Source organism: Podarcis filfolensis, assembly GCF_964270895.1.
Source record: "Podarcis filfolensis genome assembly, chromosome: 2".
In the NCBI taxonomy this organism is placed as follows: Eukaryota; Metazoa; Chordata; class Lepidosauria; order Squamata; family Lacertidae; genus Podarcis; species Podarcis filfolensis.
The window spans coordinates 41984621-42011084 of NC_139605.1; the positions used below are offsets into that span (position 1 = coordinate 41984621).

The following is a 26464-nucleotide window of genomic DNA, read 5'->3' on the forward strand; positions in this document are numbered from 1 at the left end:
AAGATGATATGCACAGTGCAGGGAGCAGAAGATGTGTAAATGACTGAGAAGAGAATGGCATCATCCATGCTACCTAGGGCAGAATCGCAAGGGAACTGCCAGATTACAAAAAGTGGAACCTGAAGAGTGGGAGAAGCAGTAAGCTCCACTCTGTTCACAGAAAAAGAGTAACGGTACAAGACCCTGCGCTATTACAGGTCTACGAGAAGATTGGATTGGGCAAGCCCAGGTCCGTGTTCATGGATGAATGGTAGTCTCATCTGTTTTCTTGTGAAAGCTCTGAAACTCCGGCTACCAAAGATAAAGAAAATATGATATAGTGCAAAAGAATTTGTTAGGGAAACTGAGCTTGCTGTAGGAAGCAAGGAAACTGTATGGCAGAAGGAGATTCTGTTGAGCAAACTGAAGAAAAATATGAATGTCAAGGGACAAGTAAAGCTAGGAACTACAAGAGAGGGAAGGTGGGGAAGGGAATGCTGGCAGTACGAAAGTAAAAGAATAAGTGGATCTGCCTGACAAAGGCCTAAAGAGCAAATGTGCAAGCAATGAGCCCTTGTGAGTAGAAACATTACCAGATCTTTATCACTTGGTAACTCACTAAACATCCTGCCTTCTGAGACTGTGGATTTTTGGTCAACAAAGCTGTGGAAGAAAGCTCCACAAAAGGAATAGTTAATAAGAGCTACTGCTTGTCAATTCCAAGTAAAACATCTCCACAGAGATCATACAAGATGATAAATGTGATGCGTGACAGCAATGACTTGTGCCTGGTTTGGACGTAAAAGGAACCAGAGTTTGGGGGACTGCCATAAAATACCACCCTCCCACTTTTGAATGCAAATTCCAGCCACCCTCTTCAAACTGGGTTCCACATTTAATATTATCTTTTTGACAACTGTGATGACAATGAAACCAAGGCATGCTCCAAAACTCATTTTGAGACCCTGTTTTCAATCAGGTTCTCAAAATGGGTAGAGTTAAACACCAGGATTAATTGTAACTAGAGTTAACACTGGTCACAGAAGACCAAACTAGATAAAAGGAGGCAGTGGGAATTTGCATGCAAGAAGAGGAATGGAATCCTGCAGTCCAATCCTGATCTTGATTCCAGTGTTAGGTTCTAACTGGGTTTTGTTCTGATCACTATGGCTGATGAGGCAAGCCTCTAGTCTGTTTTAAACATGTCTTGCTTCTTTAGATGTGGCAGTGCAACAGAGTAAATTACATAGAAAGCTACAGGTGTCCAAAAGGGTCCTCTGCATTCCTCAGATCCTAAGAGGGAAGTTAAGCATTTGAAAAGAAATGAGAACATTGTGTGCACTAATGTTGAAGGATAAGTTAGGAAGTGATCGTGCTTGCAAATTTAGCAGGAACATTTTAGAGTTAATTGGCAAGCAAAGCAAAAGATTTCTAGGGCTGCGATCCTATACATGCTTACCTGGGAGTAAGTCAGATTAAACTCAGTGGGATTCCTTTTGAACACGCAGATATAAGATTGCCCTGCAAATTAACTTGGGCACCCTTATCCATTTTGGAACATAGTACATTAACAGTACCCTGCAAAGGACGACTGAAGTTTTCATCATTTTGATTTATTTTGAGGCAGAAATTTGACGTCTTTTGTTTTTTTTTAAAGTCTCCAACCATCATCAGAGTTAAACTTGAAGAGCCATTTGCATTATTGTCCTGAACTGCCATGTTGATGTATCTGCTTTTATTACTGTAATTATTTTCCTACAGTGGATAGATATATTATACTGATATACTCTGTTACTAAAGTCTCACTAGTATTGAAAACTTCATGCTCCGGCTGATAGTAGAGTATCCATGCAAAGGCATGTCTAAAAATACAAAATTTAGAAGCCAACACCAAGTGTTTCTTCAGTAATATATTAACTTATTTTTTGTTGTAAAAATTAGAAAAAAATATTAACACAAAACAAGCAAATAACCAAAAATAAGCTCAAAATTAAAACCACCACCACAAAAAAGGTAGTCATTAAAGATACTCTACCTTTTTCAGCGCTCCCATTAATTTTAGGAATGAAGTCATCAACTTGTATGCCTAGAATTAACAAAGGTATTAATTCTGAATAAGCAAAGTATTCTGTAGATATGGGTGCTGACTTTCTATATTGCTTAGGACTGATTAGAAGCAGAGACACTCCATTTTCAGGTGGCAAAAGTGAGCTGGGCATTTGGGCTATTATGGGGGTTAAATTTCAAGGGCAGGGTTGCAAATCTCACCAGGTCTTCCCTAGCTCCTTATGGACCAACATTTTCAGTTGCTCAGAATGTCCTCAGAATGAGTGCCATTGTGAGGGGCATCTGATGAAAGAACCTTGCCCTCCTCACTGGCAGCCACCACTCATCATGCCCCTGAATGCTCCTTTGGATAACACTCATTCTGAGGGTATTCTAGGGTGTTTCATTTCATGGCTGTAGCTACAAGAACATGGGAGCAGCACTGGCGAGTTTCAGGCCCCCTGCCCTTGATATTCAGGAACAAAGGAAGCTGCCTTTTACCAAAGGAAACCAGTTGTCCATCCAGCTCAGTGACAGTCAATTTCACAGATTGTCAGTCACTCTCTAAGGACCTTTTGCAAAGTATATGCTATGGTCACCCCCTGAGCTATTTGCCCCACCTCTCACAAAATGCAGTTCAGTTTTGCTACCCAGTTCAGTCATGAACCTTCCACTAAACATGGGCCAAACTTCTGAAACCTCTATTAATACTTTATCCTTCAAGCTACTGGAAAAATAAGAAATAATCTCAATTGCCCTCCTTTGAGCAGCAGAGTTTGTCACATATCACAAGTGCCAAAATCAATATACCATCGGGGGGGGGGGGGAGTTAATGATGTCATAATTCTTCCTTAACTGCATCACTAGAATTGAAAAGTTGCAATAGTCAAGTTCACCTTTTGTGTTGGGACTTTTAAAAAACAGTGCCCTCTACTGGTATTTTCTTGAAATCATGATTTATCAATAATCTAGAAAATAAACTATAATAAAACTAGAGGCATCGTTTTCAAACGTTCTTACAGTCTGTGATCTATAGCTCATTTAACTGCTTTGCACAAAAGAGGTACAATTTAATAATCAAATTTCAACATTAAGCAAAATACTTTAACATCAGACCTACCTAAGCTGTTGTGTTCTTTAAGAGCTTTCTCCTGAAGATGTTCTAACCGGACTGCAAACAGAATTCCAAAAAAACATATATTTCACAGTTTTAAAGAAAAAAAATGATGATAAAAACATGTTTGAACTACTGGACTGACCTTGTAAAGCAGTTAGCCGTTCATTGGTGAAGTCATTATCTGCTTGCAAAGCCTCTATTTTTGCTTGAAGCTCTTGCTCTCTCTCTTCCATCTCTTCTATTTTGTGCTGCAATTCCTTTTTCTCAGCCTGTCCCTTTTGCTGGATTTCTTCTTGTCTCCCTTCAGCTGCCTGTTCAACACCATGAAAAACAAGCCACAGATCAGTACCTATGGATGGCGATTCCAGAAAAAGAATGAATGCAAAAGTCATGTTAGTTCTGGAACCAAAACGTGCGGTTAGAAAGACCAGCTGTACCTTTAGTTTGTCAGTGAGATCTTTAATTTCATTTACAGCTCCGTTGTATTTGTTGGCCAATTCCCGCAATTCTTCCTGAGTCCGTTCGTTCATTTCTTTCAAGTGAGTACATTCATCTTCGGTGTTGCTTAAGCTTCGCTGTGAGAAGAAAAATTGCACATTGAAGCCAAAAATCTATTGAAACCAGAAACTTTTCTGTTACTCTGTTTTTAAGATTTATTATAACTGCGCGATGTATGAGAATTATAGCAACCATTTCCCAGAGAAATGTGCCAGGCATCACTCCAATGGCTCTGCTGAGACAGGCCAGCCCCATCAGGCCTCCTCTCCTTCAACTGGGGACAGCCATTCCAGAAGGGGGGGAGCTGGGAAGCAGAGCTCACTACATCAGCTCTGCTATGGCAAGCCAGCTCCATCAGGAACCTCCTTCCACAGCTGGTCATTATAGGAACAACTGTTTAGAAACTGGGGCATGCATTTTCATTTTCATTTCCTTCTTCCCTCCCTATCCCTTTCCCCTTGGGTGTCGTGCTTTTTTAGAATTTGCTTTGATTGTATGTAAGCTGCTCTGGGAGTCTTTTTGGCTGAAGAGTGGAGTACAAGTGCTCTAAATAAATAAATAAAATTACTCAAAACATTATTTTGCTAAGCATGTTGCCCTTGCCCTCTCCCCAATCCCTGCGGCATTCCCTCCAAACTGTTCTAGGGGTGATGCACAGGGAATATCTGTTGCACAAGCAGAAGACATTGTGCAAGCTCAGGGTCTCCACTGGATTCAATCCTACTCTTCTAATCCTAAATACAAGGGGCAATCAGTTTGAGTACAGTTTAATTTTGAACAGAGGTGTGCATAGTGTGAATTCAACTTTAATCAAAATAGCCCCGCCATTTTATGATCTTTATGCATATGCAATTTTATGATGTATTTTTAAAAAAAAAATTAAAGTGACAGTTCAAGTCATTAGTACGAGCATACAAAACAAAAACCTGAACACATACCTGAGAAAAATGCACAAGTCAGATACATACATTCCAAAGAAGAGTTGTTTGAGCAGGGAGAAAATACCTCCCTAACTTTGCAAGATAAAACCCTATTTTAAAAAGGGTTAAATCTCAGAGTCAGGAAATAAATCTCAAGACAAGCAAAAAACAGCAAATAATAATAAAAATGTTGACATATTGATGTTTTATTTTCATGGTATGGTGGCAAAACCCAGTTTCAGGAACATGGCTAAAATGCAAATGATAAATACCTCCACTTCAGAGAGTTTTCTGACCACTTCAATTTTTTCCTGAAGGACCCGCCTCAAGGACTCTTTGGCAGTTGTCTCATAGTTATGCTTGTCTTCCTGTAATGCTATAAGCTCCTTTCGCAAACTATCTTCTGTTTGATTCTGTAAGCAGAAATGCAACATGGTGGAAATCTTAAAGCCACATGCTCATATTACCATTTACAACAGTATTACATTAAGTTATGAAAATATTTCATCCATTTTAGGACTTCACTAGGGTTTTATCCTAGGAAATTTGGTATTCCATTAAAAGTTCCCCACCTTGTCCCTCATGATGTCTGAAACATTCTTACCCTTTTTCAAATGCTACATTGTCTGCCATTCTTGATGGCAGATTTACTTCTGAGAAGCCATGTCAATATACCATTTCAAACTGGAGCTACTATGCTTGTGCTATGCAAAATTCTAAGGTTTTTTCCTCATTAAAAAGAGAAAAGAAAAGGGGGAATATTTCAGGGATGTAAGAGAGAGGTGCAGGCATAACACTGACTCCTTAACCATAATTAACAGCCAGGAGCTAACTTTGGAAATGCATACTCCCTTCCTTTTCAGGAAATACAGTCAAACCTCGGCTCCCCAAAAGCTCCATTTTCAAACGATTCGGCTCCCGAATGCAAAAACCCCGGAAGTAAATGCTCTGGTTTTCGAACCTTTTTTGGAAGCTGAACGCCCGACATAGTTTCCGCTGAGTGCAGGAAACTCTTGCAACCAATCGGAAGCCATGATTCGAATGTTTCGGAAGCTGAACGGGCTTCTGGAATGGATTATGTTCGACAACCGAGGTTTGACTATATTAAAGACACATGCATATGTAAACTATGGTTAAAGAAACATCAGCAGAGACCTTAACTGCAAGGTGTCTGCTGATGTTTGCTCAACTGCAGATAACACTAACCAAGGCTCCAGCTTAATCAGGATTTAAATCAAGCATTAAAATGTAATTTTAGACCTTGATTAAACAAGAATCATATTAACATTAACCATACTAAAGCTCTATGCTTATGTTTCACTTAGTTCTTAAGGCAAAATTAAGCAGGTAATTCACTCCCGAGGAAGGAAGGGGGAAGAGAAGATGCTATCATAGCAGGTGCCCAATCTCTTAACCAATGTTAAGATGATGACAATGCTACATTTGCAGCAGCCCAGATCTGTGAAGCAGAATTTGAGAAAACATGCAGTGAAACCACAGAAAGCAACAATGGAGTTACAGGATTCTGTGAGATGGTTACATCTCTCTTAATACCTTTGCATTTTTTCTTTCTTTCCCCATTCATCTGTGGTAATTCTTGGATACAAATGAGGACCAGAAAGGTGTACAAAGTCTCTGGACAGGCCTGCTCATAAAATCCTGCCTCGCGCAGCTAAGCCACTAGTTGACACCCAAGATCTTTGGCTATCTCACGTTGATTATAAAAAACTGATCTGCTCTGGCTATTTTAAGAAAGCACTGAATGACTATCCCAGATAAGCTCCCCCTGCTCTCATGGCTGCAGTGAAAATAACACTTCATGCACAGATTGCAGAGTATAAAGTCTGCATATAAAGCAGTCATTTGACTTGATAATTTATATGATGATTTAGAATTGTTTTAATGTGAATCAGTCAACACTGCTTTTGAGGAACAAAGATTAAAATAACTTATCTAATCAGAGTAAAATGCACACTAAATTTAAATATTTATTTAAATACTTTAAATGATGGATAATTTAAATATTTATCCAAATAATGGATACAGTGGTACCCTGGTTCCCAAACGGCTTAGTTGACAAACAAATCGGCTCCCAAACGCCACAAACCCAGAAGTAAGTGTTCTGGTTTGTGAACATTTTTGGAAGCCGAACGTCTGTTTCGGCTGTTGGCATTGTTTCCAGGGCCAATCAGAAGCCGTGCCTTGGTTTGTGAACGTTTTGGAAGTCAAACGGACTTCTAGAATGGATTGAGTTTGAGAACCAAGGTACCACTGTACTCTGGTTTTATGAGCACCTCAAGGTGGCTTACATTTAAATGAAGCTTCATCATGAAAACAATAAACTGAATGCGAAAACAGAAGGAACAGTGAGTGGCAAGACGAAACACATTTTTTCAGAACTAACATGATCCTGGTACTGCCACACTGAATGGAAATGGCCACTGGCTTAGAATGCTTTTAAAATGTCAATCAGGACAAATTTCATTATACAGTCATAGACCCAATAAAAGCAAACACCAAAATCATACAATTCCTTGAGTACACAGAGTTCGTTTCCCCCCTATCACTGGCTTCTAGGTATCATTGCTACATAAAACCTCCATGTCTAGAGGAAGTATGTCACTAAATTTAAAGGTGATGAGGGGAGGTGGCAACAGTGGAGCAAATGGTTCCCTGCCCTGCTTGTAGGCTTCCTGTTAACATGTGGATGGTCACTGTGAGAAACAGGATGTTGACCTAGGTGGACCTTTGATCTGATCCAGAAAGGCTCCCTCTTATATTTGCTCAACAAATAATACATGTTTTGATATTATCAAGGACTCCAAGTTCTCAAACTCTAAATCCAAGCAAACTACCTACTTTTGAACATGCTTGTAGTTGGTTTCCCATAACCTCTAACCTTGATAGTAGTCTATCTTCATCTATCAAAGCCTGTTAGAAAGAAATTCAAGCACATTCGTAAATTAGCAGCATCTAATACAGTAAAAACACACAGTGAGTATTTAATAAGAACGTGGGTTTTATGCAATACTATACTACCGGGGAAGCCAAGTGGTGTCCTCCAGATGTTGTTTGACTCCAACTCCCATTGCCCCTAACCACTGGCCATGCTTTACAGCATTGCTAACTACACTTCAGATTAGTTCACAGTAATCTATAGTTATGACAGATAAGTAGGTGCGCTATCTGAAAAGGTCCAAAATCAACATCACACAAAATACCTGCCAACTAGTATCTGATGCCTCTTGTGTGACAGCAAGCAATCGCTGCAAGGTGGCCAATTTCTGTTCCAACATTTGTTCCCTATGTAAGGCTTCCTGCATTGAATAAGAACCAAAAAAAAATCCTATTAGTACAACACAGTAGCAATAGATATCAGCACTTACAAAGTAGAGTTAAATGGTTTAAAAGGGTGAGAGATTTCAACACACTGTCTTTTGTACCTCAGTGTTTATAACTAGATACGATTATTTTGGCTGAGCTGAGACATCAATGAACTCAGGTTCCCATATATGCTTAGAATGTGCTCTGGCCTCTTATAGATATTGGGGCCCATCTCACCGTAGGCTTTGTATGAGTTACACTTCAAGGACTACTTCTGTTTCAAGGAAAAGAAAGCAGCTCAGCAGCTATCAAAGTTCAAAGAAACTGAAAGAACAAGGCCAATTTCTCACCAAAATGTTCAAAGTTATCTTTACCGAAAACCACTAGGTGGCATACTTTACCCTTCTTTTTTAAAAGGGCTTGGTAGTCAATAGGAATACAGGCAACCCCCAATTACGCAGGGGTTGTGTTTTGAGTAACCACGCACATACATGAAATCATGTATAATTGGAGCACCCATTGGAAAAGCCTGCAAACACCCTCTAAAACTCTGGAAACCCTAGAAAAATCCTTTAAAAAACCAGCAGCCCAGTACAAGATGGGCAGAAATGGTGGCCATGGTGGCACTCAGTATTCCTCATTGCTAGAGGACGATTTTCAAAAAACAAGTGGGGTAGACCAGTACCCCAAGGTGCTCGGCTGTGGGTCAAATTCACTGGGTAGGGCTGGTGGTGTCTTGCAGAGGAACATGGTGATGGGCAGCTGGTGCTTCTGTCTCTTCAGCTGGTCAGGGCACACTTGGGCAGCCTCCTGGTCCATGGATGCAGCTTCACCACAGGGGCCAACATTCTTTAAATTGAAGTGACTTTGAAGCAGGCCAGCCAACCGGAGCTGGCTTGGAGCTCCTTCACAGGAATGCATATACAGCCTGAGAGGCTTTTTGTGCAAGATGTATCTGTCAACAAGGATACACTGGCAGTTCATGTCATCTAGCCACAGGTCCAGGGCCTCATGTACCTTCACCAGGGCCTCATCCCATGCCTGGCTGGGACCTTGGCAGTTGTAGGTGTACAGGTACTCACTGCTCCACTGCCTGGATTTTCTTCTCCCGTATCCTAAAGGCACATATGCTGGGCTCATTCTTGCCAAACTTGTGTGCCACGGCACACACACTCATGCCATCCTGGAAGCAGTCCAGCACTTGCAATTTCTCCTCCAGCGTGGGCACCACTCGCTGCTTCTTGAGTTTATCATCACCCAAGGAAGGTGATGGCTTGAACACTCCGCCCCAAACTCTTGCATTTAGGTGCTGCCTCAAAGAATGGCTTGAACACTCCGCCCCAAACTCTGCCAAACTCCACCACAATCGTTCCCTCTCAACCTCCTTCCTCAACCTCCAACTCGCTACAGGCCTCAACAGCTGGTGCAAGGGCTCTCGTGACTGCAATTGCAAAGGCTTGTGAGATTGCTAGGTGCTGTTTTTGCGCCTTTTCCTGACCTTTCTTGGCTCTTCTGAGGCAAGTTTAGCAATTTTTAAAGTCACTTCTCTGTTCAGCACAACGTGCATATACATGGTAATGCGCATACTGAACATGTGTAAAAGGGGAGGGGTGCCTGTATATCTTCTCCTTAATCAGCTCAAAATACAACTCCTTTACCACTACCCAAAAAAATTGGCTGCACTTAATAATTTTCCACACAATACTACTACAATCACCTATAACTATCTGGTTGTTTTTATGAAATGCTGCATTTTGATGCATTATTCCCCAAACCAGCTTCAATCCTAATTGAAACCTAGATGTTTTAAGCTGGTAATGTGTACGTAGGCCAAGAGAAAAGAGAGATTTATATGGCTCACTCTTGTCCACAGTCCAGGAAGAAATGGATCAAAGGGAATACAAAAGGGGTAATGCCAGATAGCCCCTCTGGGAGATCTAAAGTGCATTTAATTTTATTCCTTGTAGGTTAAGTATACTAGAACTTCCCATAGATACATTTTACTAGGATATAAAGGGAAAATGCCAACTGAGAATGGGGCTTAGGAGACTTGCAGGAAACATGTTCATTCCTGCAACATGGTGTTCCAATCTACCTTAAATTTCATTGGGTATCTTGCCAAAGTGGGTATCAGATATTGGGGGACTGGTTGGGGAGATACTGCAGCAGTTTGGGGGCAAGACTGAAAGATGCTGCATGTCCCATCTACTCTCCAACCCCCATCCCAGGCCATTTCCCCATACATACTTGGGAGACAGAAGTTAGGAATGCTAATCATAACAGTGAGCTGAGATTAGGTTAATACTAGCATGCTACAGATACTAATTATTACTATAGTGCATGCATGGCAGGGAAAACACTTGGAACTGCTTTCTAGAATTTCAAACATTATAACAAGAAAGTCCATTATATGCATGATGTCACTAGCTGATCCAGTCTCAGACTTACTCCTAATAAATTTGCCACACAGAAGCTCCTAACTGATTATGTAGAAGAACACTCAGTCAAACCTACAGAATATAAAAGGACAGGAATTATACATATGCCCAAAAGAAAAGTTACCTGTAGATACTGAGAAAGCTGAAACAGTTCCTGAGAGTACATACTGGGAGTGTTAGCAGCAACCTGTGAAATTGAAGAACAAATTTCTCCGAAACCCATAATACTTTCAATGTTTATAAAATAAACCGAATCAACACATTCCCTTCTTTTCTTATTTTGGTTGTTTAACTCTCCTCTTAATCCATTCAAACACTTATGCAAACAAGTGAAGGCCTGTCATCAGTAGTTCACTTGATTTATGAAGTTAATAGCAAAACTGCAACAAAAAAAGGCTTTTATCCTCTAAAACTTTTGCAAGGACTTCCTTAATATCAGCATAAATGCAAGCTACTGTAATAAAGAAAAAAGGACACATGTATACATTTACAGAGCATCCTTATTTTGAGCTAACAGTTACCCCTATTTTTGCTTTTTATCATCGTTTGCTGGCCACCCTCAAATTATAAACTATTTGAAAGGTAAATAGAATTCCATTTTTTGTATACAGAACAGTTAGTATGAAGCAATCTGCTGGGTTTATATATATATATATATATATATTTCAGCAAGCCTACCCAAGCCTTATTAAGTTGCCCATTTTTTAAATATGTTTTATTCAATTTTCTTTCTTTTCATTTTTTGACATGCTGGTTTTATGTATATTTGTCTTATTTCTCTAGATTTCTGTTACCTTTCTTATGTTGAAGAAATTAAGCTAGTAAATTGCTTAGCAACTTGATAGAGCATATTAATATGATATTAGTCATGGTACTGGAATGTCCATTGTGCAAGAAACCGTACGCACCCAGCCAATTGTAAAAGAATACATGTATGTACCTGTAAAGCACAAGCCAGCTTTTCAGTCAGCACTGGTCTTTAATCTATATTTACAACAAGGTTAGTTAATTAAGGATATCTATAATTAAATTGTTGGGTACTGCACCCTTTAGGACTGTATACAACTGTAGCACAGTATTGGAGGCTAAACATAAAAAACTCATGGTATTAAACATCCTACCTCTGACTTTTATATTTGGGTTGTCTGAGAAATCTTATGTTAAAAAAAGCTTTCAAGCCCTAACTGGATAGCCAAAAAACAACTTTGGCTTATCACTATGGTTTGTTTGGAGTAAAGCAAACCATGATTTTTGGTTCAGAATGCAATGCTAAGTCAGCAATCGTTGTCTGTTTTGCCTCAGCATAAGAAGGGAGAAACAAAGCAGGTGCAGGCTTCTTGTACATTGTAAATGTAGCTTTTACACAAATTCCTACAATCACATATTAACTTTTAAAAATATATTCTTGGTTTTGTTTGTTACTATGTTATGTATTTTTTGTTTTTATATTGTAAACTGCCCTGCTATCCTTGGATGAAGGGCAGTACAGAAATTTAATAAAGAATAATAAGACTCATTTGGCTGCCCAGAGTGGCTGGGGCAATCCAATCAGATGGGTGGGGTACAAACAAACAAACAAGACTTATTTTTCCAAAAAGCAATTCAAGGGGGCGGGAATTATCGAAAGATGGGTTTATTAATATCTAGAACAATTTAAGACTGCTGATCTGTATGTGTCCTCCTAAGTCTGTATACATGTCCCTCATAAGTTTTGCTGTGTTGAATTTATCTTATATTGCTTTTAAGGCTTAAAAGGTAACATTTTTCACTATCATAACAAAAATTAAAAAGCAATTTGAGATGGCATAAATTTGTGCTTATATAAAAAATGGAATGCGTGCAGCCCTCAGGCACATTTCTGTCTCAACGCTTTATTCAAAACAATTTACTGCATCCCACTTTTTGACTGGCATCCTCAAAGCAGGACGCCCACACTTTCAAACAGTATGGAAGTTATTGGGGTGGTCGTGGTGAGGAGATGTACTCAGGAATAAATATTCCCTTCATGTGTCTTTCAAAGCACTTGGCTCTTTTTAAAAGTGTTGTTTTCACGTCTATGTGTCAGAAGTAAAGAAATGTTCTAAGACTTACCTTATCAACAGGACTTGGTAAGGGAGCATGGATGACACTGTAGAAGAAAAACATCACCGTTTAAAGTATTATTATCCTTCTGTACCCTGAATAGGGTTTCATTGTCCCTGAAGGAGCAGATTTGCAACCTGTGGGTGCTTCTGGGTCCAGCTTTGTCGCTGGAGGCTTTGGTAGCCTTAGTGGCTAGTAGTGTCTTTTGCCAGCTGAGACTAGTCTGGCAGCTAGGACCACTCCTGGATCAGGAAAGCCCAGCCACAGTAATTCATGCATTGGTTACTTTCAGACTGAATTATTGAAATGCACTCTGTGTGGGGTTCCCTTGCACTTGGCCTGGAAACGGCATGCAGTGCAGAATGCTGAGGCACAGTTGCTGACAGCCGTCGGATCCTGTCAGCATATAACACCTCTGCTCAGACCCGCCCTGGCTGCTGATTTGTTGCTGGGCCAAGGCCAGCGTGTCACTTTACTATCAGTATATAAGGCCCTTAACAGCATGAGACCAGTTTAATTGAGAGATCGCCTTACGCCACATCCAGCAACTCAACCACTTCGATCTGCAGAACTGGCATTGTTACAGGTGCCACATAAGACACTTCCCTCATTTTTAAGCTAATGAACTTTTAGCGTGGCAGCACCCACACTTTGGAACTCCCTGCCTATGGACATCAGGCAGGTACCCTTTTCGGCACCTGCTAAAAAAAAATTTGTTTAGGCAAGCCTATCTGGACATGTAGAAGGCTGACATGTGTTTTAATCTGGTTTTTAGCTTATCGTTGGTGTTAATTATTTTTTGAAAGTTTTAAATAGTTGTTTTTGTGGGAGATTACAGTAAAACATAACTATGCATGAGTGCTAGTTAGTGCATGACTGAGTAAAGGACCAGAGCTGCATTGCTAAATAGACTCAGTTAGCACATGCCCCCTCGCCCCCAGAGAAGAAGTGAAGTTGCTTTCCTCCTTCCCCCTTCTTGCTGCACCGTGTAACCAACTAAGGAGGATGCGTGTAAGCTTGCTCCCAAGCTTAGAGCATATTCTGCATTTTCTACGCAAATGTGTTTTTGCCTATATTATCTTTGTTGCTGCGTGGAATAAGGCATGACTGAGACTTTGAATCTGTAAGTAAAGCATTTTAAACTTAACGGCATGTGGTCTGCTCATTGCAAGGGGGGTAGAAAGAGGCCAGTTGCTGTGTGCAGCTGAATGGGTTAAAAAGGTCTAACATCCTATATTCCTAACATTAATGTGCCGCTTATTTTTATGAGTTTAATACTCTGCTACTGGGGTTCTCTGTATACTAGCCCCACTTTTTGAATGTAGGCACCCAGACGATTCTTTTGTTGTTTACCCACACACATGGGTCCACAGGGATTCATATAGTTATTTTCCCGATTTTTTAAACTTTTTTTTTTACTGGTAATTTTATTGTTCTTTCTTTTTGTAAGCCACTTTGAGGCTTTATTACAAACAAGCAGTATATAAATCTTGTGAAATAAATAATAAATAAATAAATCGGATGTCTCGAAACAGATGAGCACTTAGGGTCTTATACCAAAATGGGTGGTGATGTCCCTAGCTCTGCAATATTAAGGTCATTGTATTAGACAGCAGTTTTAGTCCTGGTATGTAGAAATTCTTAACCATCTGAAACATGTTTGCTATTAGAACAACTGCAAAGTTACACTTACTCTGACCGTAGCCTAGCTTCCATACCATCCGGGAGAAATAGTTTTATTGTTGAGACAATGCATCCATGGGTGACTGGAAAGAACATTAACATTGTAAGTTCTAAGTAAGTATTCAATAAAATTAGTCACTGAAAAGTGGAAACAACGAAACATTCAATAACACTGAAGTAATTCTGTCTGACAAAGAATAAAACAGTCAAGTGTACAAGCAAAGTTAAACAGAGGATGATTGGGTGTTGGTATCAAAAAGCTCAGACAGACTTAAGGCCCATGCCACTCTGTGATGTCAATCCAATTCTGAATTGTTCAGACAGCAGACACCAGAAAACTGTTTAAGACTGGGCAACATTTCAGACAACTCTTGAGGATCACAAAAAACCACAAGCTTGAAAACCACAAGTTTTCAAAAGTTATGCAAAAACAAGTACATGAAAATTAGATCAGTTGCCTAAGTGTGCAAGACCAACCTTAGATCACAAAGAGTAAGACTAAGAAACCCTATACTATTTCAGGCATGTTGATGAATTAATTTGGGGAACAAAAAGAATACTTTGCAACAATTCGAGGAGTCTGTAAAAAGCATAGTCAGAGATACATGATAATATGTGCTTGAGAAGAGCATTTCCACCTCAGGTAAAAGAGATCCGAAGCAGCAGGAACAGTATTTTACACACTTATAGTTTTTTGGTTCCTCTTCCAAAAGCAGCCCTCCTGACTCAAGCTCAAATGTCATAGAAACCTCTCTAGAGCATCAATCCATAAGATGTGAGGAGATGCCACTGAAATGTAGGTAAATTCCTTGTGCACAACAAGTTTTTGCATAAGCACACTGGCTTCATGCATCGTGGCAAAAGGAAGCTAAATAGAAAAGGTAGTTTTTATCCTAAGTGATATATTGATTTGAATTTAAATGCTGAAAAGAGAATTACCTGCCAAATTTGTTCAAATGGTGGTCACTACTTTCATGTGTAAATACATTTTGAAATACATCTAACCCAGCTAAAAGAAAAGCATACACTGTATGTTCCAGACTAGCCAGTTTAAAAACAAACAAACAAGTGTTAAATAGTGAGTTTATTGCCAATGTGCTATAGAGTGCTGGGCTCAGCTATGAAGCATGCTGGGTGGTCTTGGACAAATCATATTCTCCCATCCTAATTTCTTGTGGCTGCTGGAAGCCTGCATTGAAATGTTGATCTTGGATAAGGGGCAGGAAATAAATAATAGTATGGTAAATAAAGTATCACATAGTAGTTCTATGGCACTGAATTCTACTTCTCCCTCTCACTAACTTAAGAAAAACAAACAAGATGGGTATTTAGAGATAAATATCATCAAATACAACACCCAATGTACAAAAAGAAGTGTTGAGATTAAAACATGTTCAGACGTCCATGAAGAGCCAGTCATCCTGATGAAAAAGCTACAGGTTTCATTTTAAAACAATTGGGAAACATATCAAGTTTCTCATAGACTGCTTCCCTTAAATCACATTTTATAAAATGTGAAAATTATGCAAGTCCACCGGTTTATTTTTCAGACGTTGCTGATTTCTGTAATGTTTTGACACTTGTCTGGAATTAAAAGCATTATCTGTTTGCAAAAAAAGGCATCACAGGAATAGGCAACATGCAGAAAAGTAACAGCAAATCCAATGCTTATACAGAAGGTGTTCATTTATTTTTCTTTTATTTAAAGGACCTCTGTGCTCCCCTTCAGTAAAACTATTAGGGCTAACTAATAACATACCATAAGTATGTAAAGGCGCTGCCACACTACATGGTTTCTTAAATGTGTATTTGCATTTGTGTGTGTTGTTCTTCTAATCAGCACTCATAAGGGAGGTGCAGATTTGATTGGGACAGCAGCACAAATGGTTCTGACAAAAGCTGGAAGGGTTAAAAGCATCTCCACCAGCACCATAATACCAATCAGGATGGTATATCTGCCTGGATGCATGAAGATACTGCTTTTAAGAAGATACTGCAAAATACCAAATCTAAACTAAGTGCTTTGTTTTTCTTTAAAGCTTGCTTATGGATAGAACATACTTGAGATTCTCAACTTAAAAACAAAGGAAAGAAATTGATCCGTACCCTTACCTTTCCGCGTGTTCTCCGTCACATCTACGCCAAATTGAATGATATCACCAGACAGAATTTCACATGGTGGGCTTTCCTCAGATCCTCTGCTCAATCTCTGACTATTTATAAAGGTACCATTGCTACTCTTAGTGTCTTGAAGATAGAACTGTAAGAAAAAGAGATAAATTTAAGTCACCTGCAAGAAAAATGTTACATTAAAGACTAAAGGCAAATCCAATTTTAAAATGATCGTCAGTCCACAAATGGGTAAATAAAAATAGCATATGCATAATTATCCCACTACACATTAAGAAGTAATGATAATAACAATAATTCCTATTATCACATACTGTATATTACTACTACTACTACTACTACTACTACTACTACTACAGCACCATGAATGCTTTCAGAGCAAACCAAATGTAAAAAGTTGCTTCCTCAAAAGGGTTAGAGTCTAATTTTGAGAGTTGTAGAAAAACAAAAGGGGGGGAGAGAGGCAAGGAATGAAAGGAAGAATGTACAAGACAAGCGTAATATGGGATGAAGGTGAGCAAGCACAGTTACATATAACTGGGGGTGACAGTTTTGTTGTAACTGGGGGTGACAACTAAACCATTAAAGCCAAATGCTTAATGGGTAAGGTGGGCTTTGAAAGAGATAGCAATATGTACTGGGTGGAACGTCCTGGTTCAAGGACAAAAATGGGATATGTAATCATTTCAGAGGGCAGAAGACCCTTGGGTGACTGTGAGTGGTAGAGTTGGAGGGATATATCAATAAATAAACATGAAAAGATAGCTTGGGGAAGGCTGTGGGGAATGGATGCAAATAGTATGGGAAACCAATGCAGATATTTAAGGAAGTGCATTGTATAGACTGAGAGATGAGAGAGAGGGTATGAGCTGGCAGCAGAGTTCTGGATGGGGCTGAGAAGACTAAGACAGTGTTTTAGATGATACTAGCATTATACAAGGTGTCATAGTGTGGTAAGATAAAGTTAGGGCAAACAGTTAAAAGGAACAAAATAAAAAGTGATGGCTTCGTGGAGGTCAAGGGGAAGTGGCTTTAGTTGCTTAGTTTCCAAGTAAATCTATTAACACAAGTTCTTTCCTTTCTCTCCAGAAGCATCAATTGTAAAGGTTATGGGGATTCTCCAGACAGCACATAAAATAATGTTTTCACACCAAAATATATTTACATATGCTGGTTGCTAGGTGAGTGGATGCTTTTCAGTACGCTTTAAAAATCTTTTACATACCCCAAACAGTAGTGGATTGAGAATACAAGAATAGATTTTTAAAAGAAACATAACAATGAATAACAAAGCTGAGGTGGGGAGCCTTTGGTCCCCCAGATGTTCCTGAACTACAACTCCCATCCATACCACCAAGCATGGCCAACAGCGAAGGATGATGGTAGTTGTAGTTCAGCAACATCCGGCATGCCAAAGATTCCCCGCACCTGACATAAAGTGCTGCATCATCCAAGTGAAACAAATAACTTCTTATTTAACTGCCTGTTAAAAAGTTATGAGCTGCAATAATGGACATATTGACATACATGTAAATATCCGAAATATAAATAAATGGTGTTTAGGAATGCATAATTGAGAATCACAGCTACTCTCCTACGTCAGCACAACAATCAGATACAGTTCTTTTTAAGAGATTACTGGTTTAGATTTCTAAAAGATTTAAACTTTTTTGTGTGTGCGATACAATTATTTTTCTAGGAGTTTTTCAAGCATTAGAGTAGGTTGGCACATGACCATTACAAAAACTTGCTCAAGTGCCACTCCTGACCCTTCTCCTTTGGCATACTCTCTTCACGTTCAGTGCTTTTGTTCCTAACACACACTTCCATAACTAGATCTCACCCCATGGCAATAAATTAGTCACGTCATCACACGCGAGACAGGAAATACCTATCAGACAAGCATATACACAGCAGCAGTATCAAATGAACCAACAGGAAATTGAAACATCAAGCAAATTAAATTTACTTCCTTTCATTAGGAAAGAATAAAATACCTCAACAGAACAGTTTGTAGAGTTTGCTTATAATTTCTTCCTAGATTACACTACACCAGTGAGCAGCAGCCTTATTTCTAACACGAATGCAGCTAGTTTTCTTTAAAACAACAACAGTGATATAGCTAGGTTCCATCACTTTACATCAAGCCTATACCATAGCTTCATTCAATTGTTGCCAAACATCCATTGTTTTAGTTGAGCTCCTCTCTTGTGTCTCAATCTTCTACTCAGTCTACTCAAATGCAAGTACTCTGAACATAAGCCTACCAGTGTTTATGGGGCATAAGAGAAGAATAAATATTTTTACCAAAAAAGGAAAAAATGAACAAACGCATGAACGAAAGCTAATTGTGGAATAGTGATTTCTTAGCATCTGATTTGGAAACACCAGGTTCCTTGGTTTACCAGATTGCTGAAATCTTGAATACAAGTGGCAGAAAATCCTAGTGGAATCTGACTAAATAAGCCATAGAGTCCTGTGATGTGGCAGTAATGGCAATGAATAGCTTTATTTTTCACCCTGATGTACTCAGTAGTGTCACAGGTGGACAGTACACTGTAATATATTTGTTAAATACTTTGATCATAAAATTGTTCACATTCAGCCTGACTTAGGCCTAGTTCCCACAAACAGATGAGGTGGTAACTGTTCCTGAACTGAAACACTTCAGACTGCAGGCAGAGGAATCACAGGGCTAAATGCCCCTCCATATGCACATCAGTGTAAACTATTATAGTCTAGTTTTCTCCTCAATTTTGGATGTACAGGAAGTTTCATTATTTAGGTGTGGTTTTTTTAAGTAATGGATTTTTATTCCACCTTTCCACTATTTACCGTATTTTTCGCTCTATAAGACACACCCGACCATAAGACGCACCTAGTTTTTGGAGGAGGAAAACAAGAAAAAAAATATTCTGAATCTCAGAAGCCAGAACAACAAGAGGGATCGCTGTGCAGTGAAAGCAGTAATCCCTCTTGCTGTTCTGGTTTCTGAGATAGCTGTGCAGCCTGCATTCGCTCCATAAGATGCACCCACATTTCCCCTTACTTTTTAGGAGGGAAAAAGTGAGTCTTATAGAGCAAAAAATATGGTAAATGTGGCTTGAAACATGTTTGATGAAGTTGTTTATTTATTTACAGTATTAGATTTCTTACCTGCCCTGTACTACAAGGTCTCAGAGCTGGTTACAACAATAAAATATGTACATATAAAACAAATAAAATAGTTACAACCACAAAACATGAAAAGTGCAAAAAAAAATATCAGTCTCAGCAGGCTTCTACATAAAGATATTCCACCCTAACTCAGTGTTGTTGGACGACGACTTCCATCACCCCTGACCGCTGGTCCTTCTAGCTAGGGATACTGGGAGTTGTAGTCCAACATCAGCTAAGGACCCAAGTTTGAGGAACATTGCCCTGGTCTGCTTGAAACCTGAAAGCCAAGGGAAGGGAAACTTGCCCTGCACCAAGGCCACCTTCCCTTGGGGTAAGCAACATACCAACAGTAGGCAGTGCCAAACCCAAAGTGGACAGAGCCAGTATGTGCACACACACATTACATTCAGCTCTCTTGGCTTCCATGCTGCTTGCTGGAAAAGGGTTCCCTTTCTCACAACAAACTGCTCATGGAGGAAGAGAGTGATCTCCTTCTCTCTCAACAGCTCCACGAGGTTAGAAAGGGTTGTTGTTTTCATACTGCACCACGTGCATACTCAACCATGTTTCCTCTTCCCCATTGCTGAGCTACAATATCTGACGGGCCAAGCTCTCTGAACGTTGTTCAATTGCCCATAGATAACAGCCCAACAGCAGGGAAAAGGTGGATGGGGAAGAGTCTGGAGGGCAAGATTGGGAAGCCCTGAGAGCAGCAATTGGTCTATGGGCTAGATGTTCCTCCTCTCTGCTGAAAGCACACACAAACACTCTGTGCTGGCAGGCCAAGTGAGGTCTGGCAATGTATATTTGCTGACACCACTGGTAGTTCCCACCTTAGGAGAAGTTCAAACCTTGGGCTATGTCTGCAAGTGTGTGAGGCAGAGTTTCAGGTGATTAGCCACTTCTCATTCAGCAAAGCAACACAACTGCCAACAGCAAACGTATGCAAATTAGTTTAATTTGCATAATGTATGCACGTCAGAATTGGATTATTTATATCTAGTCATCAGACCACCACAAAGTACAGTAAAGGATTAACAGAATGAATGTAACACTAACAGAAGTTAACTCTGGCCCAAGTAAACTACAACATAAGCTAACTCAAAATGCTGCATTTCTTTGGCAGAGCAGAACAAATAGTTTAAAACAAATAGTCAAATGAAATATTGAAAACAGAAAAAATGAGATGAAATAAATCAATTCCTGCAAATCTGAATAAACCTAAATGAATAAAATGACTTAAATTTCTTAATCTCCCTGGCAAGATACAGAACTTTCTCTTAAAAATTTTCTCCACTAATTAGTTACTGCAGATAGAAAATCTGTAGCCTTTACAGTTGCAAACTGTATTTAACTTGTCCACCCAGTGGGTAAGACCCAGTGGGATCAGACCTCTCCCTAAGATTTATCTCAAGTATTGCTTTTTCAGTGCATTGTGTGTCAAAAAAAATCAGCTTTTCTTGGCACAAAATCTGAGTTTCCATTGTGTAGAATTTTGGTATTTGTTTTCAACCCACAAAGGTCATGCATCTGTACCTTTAAATCAGACACAGAACTAATTCAATATACTTCAGGAGATGCACAGATGTTTTCTACTTTCAACACAATTATTCATCCTTCCATTCCAGCTGACCTATAGTATGTCTCACTTTTATTAGTTTCCAGCAAATGAAAGCTAAAAGTTGAATAACCTATACTGAAAAGAATGAAATATTGAAAACAGACTTTCATTCTAAAATAAGCATGCTAATTCTACCCAAGAGAATATTATACTAGTGCTGGTAAAGGAACAGGCTTCTAGTTCTGTTTTATTCTGACACACCCATATCACTAGAGCTTAACATTCCAGTGAGGAAAGAGGTAGTATAAATTTCCCTACCCTACCCTCAGGGGCAAGTGACTAAGTTGTGGATCTTGAAGATACAAAGATCTTGTGACACCTGGAGCAAGGAACACAAATATAATATAATTTAATGTAAATATAATTTCCTAGGCTGTTGAATACCTTGAAGAAAGCCTGGATGGCCACAAAAAGTTGGACCCCTGAAGTCACTGTACTTGAAGCAGAACATTTTAGATCTCTAGCAGCACTGAAGAGATCCATTAAAGAGATAATCTCTGAAAACCTGTGTTTTCTCTTTAAAAATAATAATGAAGAAACTGCAAAGATGACCCTGTTAAAGAACATCTCTACGTGGCAAAATAAATAAAAATCATCATATAATGATTGTATAAACTGGTGCTTTTAGGCAAGCAACTTGTATTATGAGACTCAAAATAAAAAGGAAGAAGAGTTAAAATCCCTGTTTTTATACCACATACATTTTATCTCAGTGTTTTATTATGATTTCTCATTCCAAAATACAACCAGCCTTCTATTTTCTCAGCCAATTCTATGTATTCAATTATACCGCATCTCTACATGTGAAAGAATGTTATAGGGCAAGGTGACTGTATAACTTCTGAGTACAGTAGTGAGAATGCTACATTTAAAGCTTCCCCATACTACAAAATAAATAAATTCCTGCAAATACATGTGATCCAAAATTTTCACGAGTTTTAACTTTAGGAGAGCATTCAAAGACAGAATTCTCCCTCCCCAAAGAGCGAAGTAGTGCAGTCCATCCTATCACCACATTCTGCTACATGTGTAGACAGAGGCCTTTGGTAATTCCTCTTTCCATTAATCAGTAAGGGCCTTGAGGCATCATATCTGAATTAGGCTGCATATTTGCTCAATCAAACTCATCCAATGGGTCATTAGAATCTGATTTTCTGCTCGTTAAACTGCCCTCATTCAATAAGTTAGCAGCAGACACATAGTAGATGTTTTTTGAGTGCATAGCAGACTTATTACAACATGGCTTGTATTTTGCAATGTGACCTGGCAGTCCACTGTTTTTTAAAGGCTTAACATGCTCAAAGTTAATCAGCAACACAGAATATTCTTGTCTACCTGAACATCAGTTTATAATATCTTTGGAAAATACCCAACTAGAAACTAACATTGAATTTAATGGTCTTCCGTTCTCCACATTTAGGCTGCAGTCCTTTATCTGAAGTTCTCGGAGTAAGTCTTTTTTAAACATAGTGGGACTTCTGGGTAGAAAGGGGCAGGATTGCATTTTAAGTGTCTGTCTCTATTGAATGACGCAGGTGGCGCTGTGATCTAAACCACTATGCCTCTTAGGCTTGCCAATTAGAAGGTCAACGGTTTGAATCCACACAATGGTGGTGAGCTCCCGTTGCTCTGTTCCAGCTTCTGCCAACCTAGCAGTTTGAAAGCATACCAGTGCAAGTCGATAAATAGGTACTGCTGCAGCAAGAAGGTACACGGCGTTTCCATCATGGACGAGTTGTACCAGAAGCAGTTTAGTCATGCTGGCCACATGACTGCGAAAGCTGCCTGTGGACAAACACCGGCTCCCTCGACCTGAAACATGATGAGCAACACACCCCATAGCAGCCTTTGACTGGACTTAACCGTCCAGGGGTCCTTTACCTTTACGTCTATGCTTTCGTCTTTTACTATGTTTCACCTCTTTCCTCTTTCACTTTTCCTTCCCTCTATTCAGCAGCTTCAGTTAGCATTCAGAATATTTTTTTCCTAAACATTTTTCTTAGTGCTCATCCTCACTCTTATTTATCTTAATTCATTGCTCAATTGTCTCTTATCTGAACCTTCTTTTTAAGTTCCACTTATCTACCATTTCACAACTCTGCCCTTTTCTTTTCTCATAGAACGGGTAACTCTGTTCCCAAATTTTTGACATGCTTTTTAAAAAACAATACACACACAAGATCCTGATACACATTTTCTGTTTTCCCCTTCCTTCCTAATATAACTCTTATAATTATTTAGAAACTTGGTGTCAGGGGTTCAGGAGCAGAAGGGACGGATGGAGAGGAATCGGAGGGAGAAGTTAGCGACGAGAGCCGACCAAGGTCCCTAAGTCTCTCCAGCGAATCGGAGGATTCACAGAAAGGGGCTCCCGTGGGCAGAGCTGGGGGGTTGCCAAGAGGGGCACCTCAGGAAGGAGGGACCAGAGGGGATTCAGAGAGCAGCAGCTGGAGATCCGGACCAGCTACCCCACCGGAGAGCAGCAGCTGGAAATCCGGACCAGCTACGCCACCAGAGAGCAGCAGGGGGGAGGAGTTCCAGGCACCAGCGACAGGCAGCTCTCCGGCAGCAGCCACGCCTGCGTCGGAGAGCGAGGAAACGGTAGGGAGGAGGGTCGGAGACAGCGCGCGCGCGCCAAGTTCAAATGTAACAGAGGGAGGCGCAATGAGCAGCCCGGAAAGGGAGCCAGGTCCTAAAGCCCGCCGAAGGGAGGGGGAGGAATCCGAAGGGTCCGCATCCGAGGCATCCAGGAAGGAAGGAACCCCGGGGGGTGGTAGGACCCAGAGGCGAAAGGAGAGACGCAAAAGGTGGAGCAAGGTTAGGGTCTTGAACTGGTGTACAGGAGGCGGAGATTCAGATGGGACTTCGCCGATCTAGGGAATAGACGTAGAGACGCACGCTAAGATTTGGAAATGGAAACTATACTTCAATAAAGACTTTATACCGTTCTACCGGCTAGCGTTGGTCCTTTGTGAGCCGGGACCTAGAGGCAGTCTCTGACAGTAAGTCCCATCTCTGACAAAGTTTTCATCAGTTCTCTTTGACTCAAGCGACGTGTGGGGAGCGAAGCAGGGAGGAAAGAGGACTGGTGCCTTGGGAGCTCACAAGAGTCAAGCGACATGTCTACTGAAGAGCAAATTGCTTCCCTGCAAGAAGCGGTAACGCAGCTCAGCGCAGAGATACTCGCCTCCAGGAAAAGAGAGGATGAAGCGGCTGCTGCATGCCGAGATCTCCAAGCCAGGTTGGACGTGCTTACTAAGCAGGCACAAGCGGGGTCCAGATCCGAGGGGATCGGGTTGGGGAGGAGAGGAGGCAGCATTGTATCTCACTTCGATGGGAATTTACAGCAGTACCCCAATTTCCGAGCAGACGTGCAGTTTGCGCTGAAACTGCTGGAAAAAGAGTTTAGAGATGAGCAGGAAAAAGTGGGGTTTATCTTGTCTCATTTGCATGGAGACGCGAAAGCATGTCTGCGCAATCTGTGGAGAGATATGGACCCAGCGCTCCAGAGTTCAGCTGCATTCATTAAAGCGATGGATTCTTGCTTTCTATCGAAAATAGACATTGACATTGCCCGTAAGGACATATTTGGGCTGAGACAAGGGAAAGCCAGCGTGAGGCAGTATCACTCCCGCTTTTTTGCATTGGTCAATGCCTTGGGGTGGGACAAGGATTCCCCCCCCGTTAGAGATCTTTATTGGGAAGGATTGAACCCCCAAATCAAGGATGAGATAGCGCGGGGGGAGAGACCCAAAAGCACCCAGGAAGTGGTGGACAGATCGCTCGCAGTGGGGGTGAGGCTGGAGGACCGCCCATGGGACAGAGAAGAAGGGCGTTGGGGACGCACACCAGCCAGAGCGCCCTCCCTCTTGCCCAGGGATGTCGCGCGTGCGCAATCAACGCCTCCGCAAGCAGGGGGGGAGGAGCCAATGGAGATCGGCGGTGCTAGAGCTCAATCAGCCACCAGAGCCTTAACACCGGGAGCAGTCAAAACAAAGCAGCCTAGAGGGAACAGGAAGTGTTACATCTGTGAAAGTCCTAAGCACATGGCGAAAGAGTGTCCCCAGAGGCTCCACAAGCACACTGCAGCTTCAATGACAGTAATGGGAGCAACTCAGCAAAGTGAACCACAGCAGGGAAACGAAGGAGTCTGGCTGGAAACAGAAGCACTGGGGGCCAGCCAGGCGAGTCAGTAAAGAAGTCCCCAGAGATTTTGAAGCCCACGGATCCCCTCCCGCCCAAACCAGTGGTGCAGCTCACCGCATCGCTCCAGCTGCCCAGTGGTCTCACTTTAGAAGTGCCGATTACGATTGACTCTGGCAGTAATGCGGACTTTATCGCACTGGAATTCCTTCAACAACACAACATAGCGCTACTGCCAGCCACACTGCCCCTGAACGTTGTCACAGTGGATGGCAGGGAACTGCTAGGGGGGCAGGTGGTACAGCAGACACCACCTATGGTGATGCAAATTGGGAATCACCGAGAAGTAATCAGCTTCAACGTCACCCAATTGTCGGACACGCCAGTAGTTCTGGGAATGAGTTGGCTACACAGGCACAGCCCAGCATTGGCATGGTACCAACGCCAACTGACTTTTGGCTCCTCCTACTGTGCGGAACACTGCATTCTGCCTAGACCAGAAGGGGAGGAGGATGACCCACAGTTACATTTGGGCACGCTGCAAGCAGTACCTCTCAAGTATTCTGAATTTTTGGAGGTGTTCTGCGAGAAGGAAGCGGACAAGCTACCCCCCCACAGACCCTATGACTGCAAGATTGATCTCCTGCCGGGGGCGACGCTGCCAACAGGGAAACTGTATTCCATGTCTGAGGATGAACTGCAGGAACTTAGGGAGTTCATAGACCACAATTTGAAGCGCGGGTTCATCCGGGAGTCGAAAGCTGTAGGGGGCAGCCCAGTATTCTTTGTGAAGAAGCGAGACACGCCCCAGAAGAGGCTTGTAGTGGACTTTCGAATTTTGAACTCGAAAACCAAGCCCTCGTCCTTCCCCATGCCCAAAATAGACGACCTGCTCGCGACGGTAAGGAAAGGACGCGTTTTCACCAAGTTGGATCTGCGAGGCGCGTACAACCTGATTCGTGTGCGGGAGGGCGACGAGTGGAAGACGGCCATGTTCACACCACTGGGCACCTACGAATACAGAGTTATGCCCTTCGGATTACAAAATGGCTCTCACTGTTTTCAAGCCTTTATGCATCACGTGTTGGCGGGACTCCTTTACAAGAAGTGCGTATGCTTCCTGGACGACATCCTGATATTTTCTGAGTCGCGAGAGGCGCACGAGAGGGATGTCAGGGAAGTTCTGCAGAGACTAAAGGAGCACAGGCTGTACGCCAAGCTGGAGAAGTGCCAGTTCGACGTGACGGAGGTGGATTTCCTGGGCTATAAACTGTCGGACAAGGGGCTCGCCATGGACAGCGCCAAGGTTCGCTCAGTATTGGAC

General features: G+C 41.2%; 1 protein-coding gene across 50 annotated transcripts in view; it reads right to left on the bottom strand.

Moving 5' to 3' along the window:
- SLMAP (sarcolemma associated protein) overlaps window positions 1–26464 on the bottom strand; it is a 92803-nt gene that overhangs the window by 32010 nt on the left and 34329 nt on the right. For 18 of the 50 annotated variants that reach the window (XM_083602986.1, XM_083602990.1, XM_083603003.1 and 15 more), the window contains exons 3-13: window positions 16200–16347; window positions 14098–14170; window positions 12414–12450; window positions 10447–10509; window positions 7782–7877; window positions 7420–7491; window positions 4833–4973; window positions 3580–3717; window positions 3285–3453; window positions 3146–3196; window positions 2015–2065 (exon numbers count right to left, since the gene is read on the bottom strand). In XM_083602986.1, coding sequence (XP_083459112.1) covers window positions 2015–2065; window positions 3146–3196; window positions 3285–3453; window positions 3580–3717; window positions 4833–4973; window positions 7420–7491; window positions 7782–7877; window positions 10447–10509; window positions 12414–12450; window positions 14098–14170; window positions 16200–16347 — 1039 coding nt within the window. Of the gene's footprint in view, window positions 1–2014; window positions 2066–3145; window positions 3197–3284; window positions 3454–3579; window positions 3718–4832; window positions 4974–7419; window positions 7492–7781; window positions 7878–10446; window positions 10510–12413; window positions 12451–14097; window positions 14171–16193; window positions 16348–26464 lie in introns of all 50 variants that reach the window. The other 32 variants (XM_083603006.1, XM_083603005.1, XM_083602981.1 and 29 more) reach the window with 3 other exon arrangements.